Raw genomic sequence first — 13,326 nt, forward strand, 5'->3', positions numbered from 1 at the left:
CTTATTGCGTTTTTTTTTTACCAAAAATATGTAGAATACGTATCGGTCTAAACTGAGGGAAAAAAAAGTTTTTTTAAAAAAAATTATATTTATTAAATCAAAAAGTTAAAGATAGTGTTTTTTTTTTTCAAAATTGTCGCTCTTCTTTTGTTTATAGCGCAACAACTAAAAAAACGCAGAGGTGATCAAATACCACCAAAAGAAAGCTCTATTTGTGGGGGGAAAAAGGGTGAGAATTTTGTTTGGGAGCCACGTCGCACGACCACGCAATTGTCAATCAAATTGCGACAGCGCTGAAAACTAAAAATTGGTCTGGGCAGGAAGGGGGTGAAAATGCCCTGTATGGAAGTGGTTATAAAATCCTTCTATTCTAATTTTCTGAAATACTGTATTTGGGGTTTTCACTAGCTATAAATTAAAATAAAAAAAAATGAAAAAATTGAATTACTGAAATAAATATTAATATAATAAATAAAAAATATTAGTGGTGCACCAAAAGAAAGAAAAAGTGCCAATAATGGAGTTAAAAAAGGGGGTGGGGCCATCCCGCCGGGTGCCACACACGCTAAACCCGGCTCCTACCTTTTCAGAATGAACAGAGTCAGTGATCACTGACTCTGTTCATTCACATAACTGAGCATCGTAACCCGTGTTTACGATGCTTCAGTTTATGAATGAAGAGAAGCTTCTCTCCATTCATTTCAGCTGAGGCTGCAGAGAAAGGGACTGGGGAATCTGTGTCCTTCGTTCCTTTCTCTGTCTCCAAGGGGAGATGTCAGACCTCATAAAAAAAATTGCAATAAATAAAAAAAAATAAAAAAAAATGTAAATAAAAAAAAAAAAAAAAACAAAACTGACAATCCAACCCCCCCCCCCAAAAAAAATAAAAAATAAAAGAAGAAAGCACTGTTAAAAAAAAAAAAAAACTGCCACGTGACATTAAAAAAAAAAAAAGCATCGGTATTCGGAATCGGCGAGTACTTGAAAAAAAAGTATCGGTACTTGTACTCGGTCTCAAAAAAGTGGTATCGGGACAACCCTAATATATACTGTGACAAGAGCAATACAGTGTTACCATAAATGCACTGTACTACTCTGGGGAAGTGATCAGGTTTTTCTTTGTTTTTACACCATTACGATTGCTAAATTTAAATGTAACATTTCACCGATATAAACAACCAGTTTTACAAAAAAAAAAATCAATTAATTCAGTATTTACTATTGTGGTAAGCTGTGACTGGCCACAGCTAAATCACATGGTAGAGATGGGCTGTGATTGGCCCTGACTGTACCATATGATCAATCACAAAGATCAACACAATTAATGGCATGAATGAAAAGGCGATTTGCTGTGATTGCCAACAGTGATCACATGGTACCGGCAGCGGCTGGTACACTGATCAGTCAAGTCATCATTAATAAAATAATGCTCTGCAGCCCGGCCCATAGGGCACATGTGAGGGGTGTTTTAGAAGGACGTGGTATATTTATGAAAATCTATGACTGACTGTTCCTTTTTGTTTTTATGTGACTCTCCGAGACACCTAGCCTTAAAAATGAATTGCTTTAAAACGGTCTTCCAAATTCAGGCCTCCGAGCACAGAAAAGATTCAAGGGCTTATTTAGAGTGATAACAACATCTGCTGGACACCACAATGTTTACTTCCCACCGTGCCCTGCATTTCTCCATCATTCATTAAAATTCAGGCCTAAAGTAAAAGCTATTAGAGGAGAGGTTGGTCACATTGCTTTCCTCTCATTTGTAAAGCACACCGTGGTATTTTATAAGTATTAGAGCTGAACGATTAATCACTGAGAATTGAAATCGCAATCTTTTTCCCTTCCCGATCTTCAAAACAGCATGTCACAATCTTTTTTAACAAGTGCAGAGAGTTCTCACAGCTGGAAAAACAAAATCCAGGCAGTCTGCCAAGTTTCATTACAACACGCGAATAAGTACCCTGTTTCCCCAAAAATAAGACCTACCCTGAAAATAAGACCTAGCGTTTTTTCCAGGAGGGCTGCAATATATGCCCTACCCCGAAAATAAGCCCTAGTTACAAATACTAAATCCTAAAATCCACTCTATTACAGTAGTATATAATGTACAATATGTGCGTTTCTGTAATATAATTGTGGAGAAGAGAGCTCCGGCGGGTCACAGAAGTGCAGAATGGCGCTATAACAAAAGGTATTTGGCACAATTATATTACAGAAACGCACACATTGTACATTATGTAATACTGTAATAGAGTGGATTGTAGGATTTTACAAGCATTTTAACTCAGTTCACACTGGGGATTCCTGACAGGCAGGGAGGGAGAGGGGGAGAGAAGATAGCAGATTACATGGTAAGACCTACTCTGAAAATAAGCCCTACTGTGTCTTTTGTTGGCATAATTAATATAAGACCCGGGATTATTTTCGGGGGGAAACACGGTAGAAACAAAGTATCTTTTCGTTCTTTTATCAAAGGAAAGAACTCATTGTTTTCTGCTAGAAAATTACTTGGAACACCCAAACATGATATATATTATTTTTAATGGAGACCCTAGAGAATAAAATGGTGGTTGTTGCAATATTTTATGTCACATCGTATTTGCACATCGTTTTTCAAATGCACTTTAACCACTTCAGATCCGTAGGACGTCCTGGGACGTCCTGGACTTTGAGCGGTGATATCTGAATGATGCCTGCAGCTGCAGGCATCATTCAGATATCGCTGTTTTCAGCTGGCGATTCTGTGCACCAGAAGAACGATCAAAGCGGCGGTTCCGCCGCTCGATCGTTCTTCTAGGCAGCAGGAGGGGACGTCCCCCCCCTCCCGCCGCCATCCGGTGCTTCTCCGGGCTCTCCCGTGCCATCGGGGGCCCGGAGAGCGAATCGGCCGGCGCTCGTTGGTGAACCATAGAGATGACTGGTGACCAGACGGTCACAGTCATCTCTATGACCGTCGGAGGGCCGGGCGCGACGTTATGACGTCACGCCCGGTACCCAGAAGTAAACAAAGTCGCTATCGTGGCTGTCGGCATGTAATCGGTGAAATTTTTTTCACCGATTTCATGCTTGTAAGCCTGTAGGAGAGATGTGGGGTCTTATTGACCCCACATCTCTCCATAAAGAGGACCTGTCACAGTGATTCCTATTACAAGGGATGTGTACATTCCTTGTAATAGGAATAAAAGTGATCAAAAAAAAAAAAAAAGACAAAAAAAGAAGAAGAAGTGTAAAAATAAAAAAATGAAGTAAAAAAATAAAATAAAATAATAAAAAAAAAATTTAAAAACGCCCCTGTCTCGGTCGCTCGCGTGCAGAAGCGAACGCACATGCAAGTCCCGCCCATATATGTAAACACCGTTCAAACCCCACATGTGAGGTATCATCGCGTGCGTTAGAGCGTGTGCAACAATTCTAGCACTAGACCTACTCTGTAACTCAAAAATAGTAACCTGTAAAAAAAATTAAAGCGTTGCCTATGGAGATTTTTAAGAACCGAAGTTTGGCGCCATTCCATGAGTGTGCGCAATTTTAAAGCGTGACATGTTAGGTATCTATTTACTCGGCGTAACATCGTCTTTTACATTATACAAAAAAATTGGGCTAACTTTACTGTTTTGTTTTGTAATTCATGAAACAGTTTTTTTCCCTAAAAAAAGGCGTTTGAAAAATTATTGCGCAAATACCATGTGAGAAAAAAAGTTGCAATAACCGCCATTTTATTCCCTAGGGTGTCTGCTAAAAAAAATATATAATGTTTGGGGGTTCCGATTAATTTTCTAGCAAAAAAATTGTGATTTTTACATGAAGGAGAGAAGTGCCAAAATAGGCCCGGTAACGAAGTGGTTAAAAAAAAAAAATACTTTAATCAAAAAAAAAAATTATAAAAAAATAAATAAACAGTAAAGTTAGCCCATTTTTTTTGTATAATGTGAAATAAGTTACACCGCGAGAATTGAGATCTTTAGTCCAAGCAAAAAAAAATCGTAAATTCAAATTTTTGGCCAGAATCGTGCAGCTCTAGTAACTATGCACTTTTTATTTTTATTTTTATTTGCCATATAGCCATGGTAAGGCAATGCCACTGTTATATAACCAGGACCCTCTATGTTCAGCAGTTAATTGGGAAAAATATAGACAACAATGATAACTTGTTTACCACATTCCACCAGATTTTTAAAGAAATAACCAGATTTGAAAATCTTTTTTGACCTTCTCAAATGTAGGTTGGCATATGCTCCAATTACATACACAATAAGGAAATTGGGCCAATTTAGGAAACGCTTACCAGTAGGCAACATTAAGGGGTGCAAAAAATCTCCTCTGGATCAGGTCAGCAAAGTAGCGCTCGGTTTCTCTGCATGCTGTTCCATTCCCGATGGCAATTGTATAACAGCTAAGAGGAGAAGAAGGGAAGAAAAGGTTTTGTTATAGGGCAAGAGATTATATATAAAGACATATGTATAACAGTTTCATGTACCAACATGGTTATTTAGCTTAATAATTATTGTATTTGTTTTAAAAAAAAAAAAATCACTTCGCTCATCATCCACTGCACTTACCGTGAGCACTTAGGCGTACCTTTGTGTGGGCCTAAAGAGTTTGGTAGATTAGCCTCCTAATCCCAGAACAGTCCTTTCCCAAGGACACTGCTGCACACTGACTCGTTTCGTCAGTTGACTAAATAAAAGACCTTTAACCCGTTCCCTACCGAGTCATTGTAAAATGACGTCGGAGGGAACCCTCCGTCCCTCAGACTGGACGTCATATGACGTCCTTGCCTTCTTGGGCGGCTAGGGGGCGCGCGCCCCGCCGCATTGCTCGGGACCCCGTGCCGTGCCAGGCAGCCGCGATTGCCCGCAATCACGGCAGGACCATGGATCTGTGTGTGTAAACACACAGATCCATGTCCTGTCAGCGGTGAGGAGACCAATGTGTGTTCCCAGTACAGAGGAACACACATCGATCTCCTCCCCTTGTGAGTCCCCCTCCGCGGACCCGGTCATTCTGGGAAGCCATCATACGACGTCCACCCAGAACGAGAGCCACACCACCCTGCCGTCATTTAATGGCGGGCGGCAAGTGGTTAAGTTTTAGATGTTAGGCTTTTCTTCCACTTAGACTCATTTGAAAGGACACAACCACACAGGATAAAGTAACAGGTTCACTTTAATGATCGCCCTGCAGAAGCTAATGATCATTTTCCCCTCGATGCTCTCACTTTTCATTCAGGCTGTCCATACGGTTCAAATCTCAGCCGGCTCAGCAGGAACTGGCTGAGATTCGAACCATTAATGGAGCAGGCTGAATGTACCTAGTTGATCAATCGATAAACTTGGGTGCAACCAGCCTGCCAAATTCTCTTGTGATTATCACTAGCAGCTACTATAGTGCCTTTCATCACGGTCTGTGTTAATGGGGGAAACCTGTGGTTAAAGGAAAGGAAATGTGCACATGTATGGTCAGCCTTATACAGGACCCAAGTTTCTCTCCTTGTCTCATGTGATGGTACTGGTGATGGCACTTGGGATGGTACTGGTGCTAAACAGCCAAGCAGTCAAACACATTTGAGGAACTGCACTAGATTACATTTTTCTTTTTGGGTTTAATACCGCTTTAGGATGCCCATAGATATTAAATGGCAAATATCAGACGTTTTTCAATTTTGACGAAAAACAGCCAGGACCATTAAAAAAATAATGTCAAGGGGGCAACCTAAGACACCTCTAGTTTAAGGTCCTCTGGACATTTTAGAAATACATACAAGAACATCTTTTGGGGGCGAACAGCCAGTGTGTACGGCACACCTCTCCCCAAAAATTTAAGGTGACCGTGTGTCCTAAGGGCCCCACCCAAAGACAGCTGGCCATGGATGGTCAGACTGTGCCTACACATCCAACCATCTTCAACTGTCTAAGGCAGTGGTCTCCAAACTGCGGCCCTTTGCTTGCCTTTAGCTGGCTCTTCTCTTCTGGGCACTATTCTTTTCACAAATACGAGACACTATACTGCCATCTGACACCGACAATGGAGCACCGTTTCTCCCACTGACACCACTAATGGGGCACCATTTCTCCCTATGATACCAATGATGGGGCACTATACCTCCCCCTAATATCACATGTTTAGTCCCACTGATGCCAGGAAAAATTCCACTCCCGGTGACAACAGTCCAGCCCTCCAAGAGTCGGAAGGACAATAAACCGGTCTAAGCGCATCCCCCTGTGCTTTGTTAAATTATATAGACATTTTCCCAAACAAGTAGCAACAGAAATAATTACCTCCACACCATTTTAAACAACAAAAAGTAAATTGTGAAAACGACCTAGTTTTTCACGACCTTCTTAGGCAAACACAATTACCGGGGACTCATCCAAGAAAGCTACATGTCAATACAATTAACATATAATTGATCAATTAACCTCTCTCCAATTATCCCTCCAGCGACGCACTTTGATAGGTATTGCCCTGAAAAACGGTAATTACCTGAGATGTAATTATTACCGCACTTTTATGTATAGCCCTGCAAATTAACCTATTTCTAATTATCAGCCAGACAATGTACTCAGACATTTTACTGCTTCTTCCATTTGTCAGCGTTATAAATGTAATAAACTGGCTGAATAGTGGCCGTGTCTGAATTCTACTCTAAAGAAGGAAATATCTAGGCGGTAAAATTATATCTAAAGTGCAGATATTTAGGCGTTTTCTTTATTATTAATATGATTATTAAAGTGAACCTGTCAAGAAAACATTATATTATACCTATAGCGAACACTATTATTATTTTAATGTATTATAAAAACCTTGTATAAACCACTGACTCTAACCCAACGCCATGTTCTTTACTGGAATCGCTGTACATTCAGGGGGTTGGTGGTTGGTGACTGAATTGGCTTTCCAGAATCAGGAGCATCTCCAAAGCATCAGTATTCACCGGATCCAGTGTACCTGAGGACCACAAACCACCAAGTGATATGGACCGGATTCCTGTCTACCAAGAGGGGTAAGCCGAACCATCTATACTTATCTCAACACTGACACAGTTAATGCAATAGAAACTGCTCCTAGTTTAGCAGCCCATCAGCCATACATTACATAATCTTAAAAAGGGACAGTTACCCCTGCACCACCTTACAGAAGGGCCCCAATGAAAGCCGGCTAAAAAATTTTTTTGTTGTTCAACGCAGCAGGGCTGATCGAAAAAAATAAATAAAAAAAAGGCAGCGCAGGAGGACTCACCAAATTAACTATACGATGTTGGTACAGCAATCTCCCCTGCTGGCCTATTGTGATCTGACAAAGGGGGGCCCCGCCAGAACACTCTGGTCAGCGCTTTCAGCCAATGGGAACTGTTTGGCAGACCTTTTTCGGTCATGACCTTTCGACAGAAGCCAGCCGAATGGCTCGTTTTAGTTGGAATGCAGTACAAATGAGCCAAATGTTGGACAGTTTCTATTGAACTGGACAATGCCGTCCGACATTTGGCCCAAGTGTACTAGGCTTTACACTGACAATTAGGCGTCAGGTACTAGTAGCCACCTCCAGAAGAACCCCTCTGTCAGGAACACATACACCTACCCACTTTTGGGGCTATATGCACACAGGGGCTTTATTTTTGGGTTAGTTGATGCCAATACACTTAACCCTGTTTACACCAGTCATAATTTGGTTTAGGGTCACTGCGGTTCAGTTAATTGCTACAATAGGGGTAAGAGCTTACATTATCTAGCACAGCACTTTTAAACATGTTCAATTGTCTGTTTATTGATTCATGCATTGTTTAAAAAAGAAAAATGTTGATGGATGCAGATGTAAACTGATGTAAATGGATGATCATCCATTTACAGTGGCTTGAAAAAGTATTCATACCCCCTGAAATTTTCCACATATTGTCATGTTACAATCAAAAACATAAATGTATTTTATTGTGATTTTAAGATAGACCAACACAAAGTGGCACATAATTGTGAAGTGGAAGGAAAATGATAAACGGTTCCATTTTTTTTTTTACAAATCAATATCTGAAAAGCGTGGCATGCATTTATATTCAGCCCCCTTCTCTCTGATACCCCTAACTAAAATCTAGTGGAACCAATTGCCTTCAGAAGTCGCCTAATTAGAAAATAGAGTCCACCTGTGTGTAATGTAATATCAGTATAAATACAGCTGTTCTATGAAGCCCTCAGAGGTTTGTTAGAGAATCTTGGTGAACAAACAGCATCATGGAGGCCAAGTAACACCAGACAGGTCAGGGATAAAGTTGTCAGGTTCTAAAAAAATATCACAAACTTTGAACATCTCACAGAGCACTGTTCAATCCATCATCTCCTGAAAATGGAAAGAGTATAGCACAACTGCAAACCTACCAAGACATGACCGTCCACCTAAACGGACAGGCCAGCAAAGCATTAATCAGAGAAGCAGCCAAGAAGTAACTCTGGAGAAGCTTCAGAGATCCACAGCTCAGATGGGAGAATCTGTCCACAGGACAGCTATTAGTCGTGCACTCCACAAATTTGGCCTCAATGGAAAAGTGGCAAGAAGAAAGCCATTGTTGGAAGAAAAAAAAAAGCCATAAAAAGTCCCAGTTGCAGTTTCTGAGAAGCCATGTGGGGGACACAGCAAACATGTGGAAGAAGATGCTCTGGTCAGATGAGACCAAAATGCAACTTTTTGGCCTAAAAGCAAAATGCTATTTTTGGTGGAAAATGAACACTGCACATCACCCTGAACACACCATCACCACCGTGAAACATGGTGGTGGCAGCATCATGGTGTGGGGATTATTTTCTTCAGCAGGGACAGAGAAGCTGGTCAGAGTTGATGGGAAGATTGATGGAGCCAAATACAGGGCAATCTTAGAAGAAAACCAGTTAGAAACGGCAAAAGACCTGAGACTGGGATGAAGGTTCACCTTTCAGCAGGACAACGACCATAAACATACAGCCAGAGCTACAATGGAATGGTTTACATCAAAGCATATTCATGTGTTAGAAAGGCCCAGTCAAACTCCAGACCTAAATCCAATTGAGAATTGCTGTTCACTGACGCTCTCCATCCAATCTGACATAGCTTGAGCTTTTTTGCAAAGAGGAATGGGCAAAAATGTTCACTCTCTAGATGTGTAAAGCTGGTAGAGACATTGCTAAAAAGACTTGCAGCTGTAATTGCAGTGAAAGGAGGTTCTACAACAGGGATATGCAATTAGCGGACCTCCAGCTGTTGCAGAACTACAAATCCCATGAGCCATTGCAAGACTCTTGACAACCACAAGCATTATACCCAGAGACAGAGGCATGATGGGACTTGTAGTTTTGCAACAGCTGGAGGTCCGCTAATTGCTTATCCCTGTTCTACAAAGTATTGACTCAGGGGGGGCTGAATACAAATGTACCCCACACTTTTCACATATTCATTTTTTTAAAAAATTGAAAACCAATTATCATTTTTCTTCCACTTTGTGTTGGTCTATCTATAGACTCTATCACATAAAATTCTAATAGAATACATTTACGTTTTTGGTTGTAACATGACAAAGTGTGAAATATTTCAAGGGGTGTGAATACTTTTTACATCCGTATTTCCATAGAGATACATTGAGGTCTGTTTTTTCATCTGTCAACAGATGGATGAAAAACTGACAGCTTTGCGAAAGAGGCCTATATATGTTTTTGTCAAGTTTAGTTCATAACTATTACAAGCACTGCACTGTCTGGCAATTGTATAAACCAAATTACTTGGAATTCAGGAGAAGTCTTTTAATTTTCTCAGCATCGTGCATCGAGGCGCCACGTCCCGTGTGCAAATATACAACATCCGTATGAAGGATCTGGTCTAAAAAAGAAAAAAAAAAACTCAAATTAGTGAAATTCATAGATGGACGACAATAGGAAAATTCTAAATACACAATTAAAATGTTTATGACTAAATTGTTCAGTACTTTTGCTGCTCGCCAACTGATATTGGAAGTCTAGTAAGACCCCCTTTCCATGCCGGAATAGCTGGAGACTTCTATAAAGTATATGGAGAGATTGGTGGCTGAAGACAGCAACACCACTGAAACGTTTTGTAAGGTTTGGTTGGCTTGAATATTATATAAACAATTACTCCCAACAATCCCAGGATTTTTTTTGAACCAGCAGATCATAGAAAGTCTTAATATAGATGCTTAAGCCAATTGAAGTATCAAATGCTATATATATATATATATATATCTAGAGCCCTCAAAATTTCCACTCGCCTACTAGCATTTGGCGAGTGGATTTAAGCTGGGGGCGAGTGATGACAGGGCTGCATGACCACTCTCCCTCCAATCTGTGCCTACACTTAGAGTCCCGATGAGATTGGCGGCCGAAGAGGAAAGGTGCATGCTCGGGAAAAGTATTCTGTTGAGCCTCGCACAGGCAGCGCAGTACACAGGTGCTCTCCTTACAATTCTCATTAAGCCATGACCTCTCTGAGCCTGCCCCCCTCCCCGACCAATGTAGCTGGAGAGCAGAAAGTAATGAGTAAGGTGGAGGATTGCCGGGGAGGGAGGGAGGGGGAGAGAGAGAGAGAGAGAGAGAGAGAGAGAGAGAGAGAGAGAGAGAGAGAGAGAGAGAGAGAGAGAGAGAGAGAGAGAGAGAGAGAGAGAGAGAGAGAGAGAGAGAGAGAGAGAGAGAGAGAGAGAGAGAGAGAGAGAGAGAGAGAGAGAATGGATGGGAGTTGCAGAGGAGACAGCAAGAGAATGGGGAAGAGACCCAGTTCTAGTGCCCTGTCCCTCTGGTCGGCCCCCAGTGCCCTGTCCCATTTTGTTAAAGTTGTTGTTGGTAATATTTAATTTTGTAGCTTGATTCTGCATAAAACATTGTCATTGATGAGATAATCTACGAGGGTGTGTTTACGGGTGCAATTAGGCGCAGGGCGGTGTATGAATTAGGTGGGGCAACTGGTGGCGAGTAACTCTTGAGGCCTGGCTAGTAGTTCAGGACTTGAAATTTTGAGCCCTGTATATCTATATCCTCTATTGTAACCTATAATATACAGGGAGTGCAGAATTATTAGGCAAATGAGTATTTTGACCACATCATCCTCTTTATGCATGTTGCCTTACTCCAAGCTGTATAGGCTCGAAAGCCTACTACCAATTAAGCATATTAGGTGATGTGCATCTCTGTAATGAGAAGGTGTGTGGTCTAATGACATCAACACCCTATATCAGGTGTGCATAATTATTAGGCAACTTCCTTTCCTTTGGCAAAATGGGTCAAAAGAAGGACTTGACAGGCTCAGAAAAGTCAAAAATAGTGAGATATCTTGCAGAGGGATGCAGCACTCTTAAAATTGCAAAGCTTCTGAAGCGTGTTTATCGAACAATCAAGCGTTTCATTCAAAATAGTCAACAGGGTCGCAAGAAGCGTGTGGAAAAACCAAGGCGCAAAATAACTGCCCATGAACTGAGAAAAGTCAAGCGTGCAGCTGCCAAGATGCCACTTGCCACCAGTTTGGCCATATTTCAGAGCTGCAACATCACTGGGGTGCCCAAAAGCACAAGGTGTGCAATACTCAGAGACATGGCCAAGGTAAGAAAGGCTGAAAGACGACGACCACTGAACAAGACACACAAGCTGAAACGTCAAGACTGGGCCAAGAAATATCTCAAGAATGATTTTTCTAAGGTTTTATGGACTGATGAAATGAGAGTGAGTCTTGATCGGCCAGATGGATGGGCCCGTGGCTGGATTGGTAAAGGGCAGAGAGCTCCAGTCCGACTCAGACGCCAGCAAGGTGGAGGTGGAGTACTGGTTTGGGCTGGTATCATCAAAGATGAGCTTGTGGGGCCTTTTCGGGTTGAGGATGGAGTCAAGCTCAACTCCCAGTCTTACTGCCAGTTTCTGGAAGACACCTTTTTCAAGCAGTGGTACAGGAAGAAGTCTGCATCCTTCAAGAAAAACATGATTTTCATGCAGGACAATGCTCCATCACACGCGTCCAAGTACACCACAGCGTGGCTGGCAAGAAAGGGTATAAAAGAAGAAAAACTAATGACATGGCCTCCTTGTTCACCTGATCTGAACCCCATTGAGAACCTGTGGTCCATCATCAAATGTGAGATTTACAAGGAGGGAAAACAGTACACCTCTCTGAACAGTGTCTGGGAGGCTGTGGTTGCTGCTGCACGCAATGTTGATGGTGAACAGATCAAAACACTGACAGAATCCATGGATGGCAGGCTTTTGAGTGTCCTTGCAAAGAAAGGTGGCTATATTGGTCACTGATTTGTTTTTGTTTTGTTTTTGAATGCCAGAAATGTATATTTGTGAATGTTCAGATGTTATATTGGTTTCACTGGTAAAAATAAATAATTGAAATGGGTAAATATTTTTTTTTTTGTTAAGTTGCCTAATAATTATGCACAGTAATAGTCACCTGCACACACAGATATCCCCCTAAAATAGCTAAAGCTAAAAACAAACTAAAAACTACTTCCAAAAATATTCAGCTTTGATATTAATGAGTTTTTTGGGTTCATTGAGAACATGGTTGTTGTTTAATAATAAAATTAATCCTCAAAAATACAACTTGCCTAATAATTCTGCACTCCCTGTATATAGCTATCGCATAAAATGTATGGTCCCTTGTTTGCAAATCTAACCTATCAGTGAATATGCTAGGCCTAATGCTATAATGCTAGTTATAAAGACTGACACAGTTGCTTAGCACAAGATATTACATTTATTCCTTTAAAAATAAAAAACAACATGTCCCAACAATAGATATCAGATACATTCTATATCAACATTAATAATAATGAAAGATACTTAACACTCCTCTCGGTAACCCTCACTGGCTGTGCTCAGATGTAAAAGAGAAGCTAGGCCTGGGCCACATGTCTTATGCCGCGTACACACGATCATTTTTCGGCATGAAAAAAAAGCGTTTCTAAAAAACGTCATTTAAAATGATCGTGTGTGGGCTTCACATATTTTTTCAGGTTCTGAAAAACGACCCAATTTTTTTTCGAACATGCTGTATTTTTTAACGTCGTTTTAAACGATGTTTTTCAGGTTGTAAAAAATGATCGTGTGTGGGCTAAAACGATAACGTTAAAAATCCACGCATGCTCAGAAGCAAGTTATGAGACGGGAGCGCTCGTTTTGGTAAAACTACCATTCATAATGGAGTAAGCACATTCATCACGCTGTAACAGACAGAAAAGCGCGAATCGTCTTTTACTAACACTAAGCCCAAAGGCGAATGGAACTTCCCCTTTATAGTGCCGTCGTACGTCACCGCGCTTTGTTCATCATTTTTCAAAAACAATGGTGTGTGGGCAACGTCGTTTTA

General features: G+C 41.0%; 1 protein-coding gene across 2 annotated transcripts in view; it reads right to left on the reverse strand.

The window, feature by feature from the left end:
- The window catches only part of SRBD1 (S1 RNA binding domain 1), a 259,670-nt gene that overhangs the window by 161,215 nt on the left and 85,129 nt on the right, over nt 1–13,326 (reverse strand). For both annotated transcript variants that reach the window (XM_040351557.1, XM_040351556.1), the window contains exons 14-15: nt 9,738–9,834; nt 4,286–4,393 (exon numbers count right to left, since the gene is read on the reverse strand). In XM_040351557.1, the coding sequence (XP_040207491.1) occupies nt 4,286–4,393; nt 9,738–9,834 (205 nt within the window). The remainder of the gene's footprint in view (nt 1–4,285; nt 4,394–9,737; nt 9,835–13,326) is intronic.

Source organism: Rana temporaria, chromosome 4 (assembly GCF_905171775.1).
Source record: "Rana temporaria chromosome 4, aRanTem1.1, whole genome shotgun sequence".
NCBI classification, from domain to species: domain Eukaryota; kingdom Metazoa; phylum Chordata; class Amphibia; order Anura; family Ranidae; genus Rana; species Rana temporaria.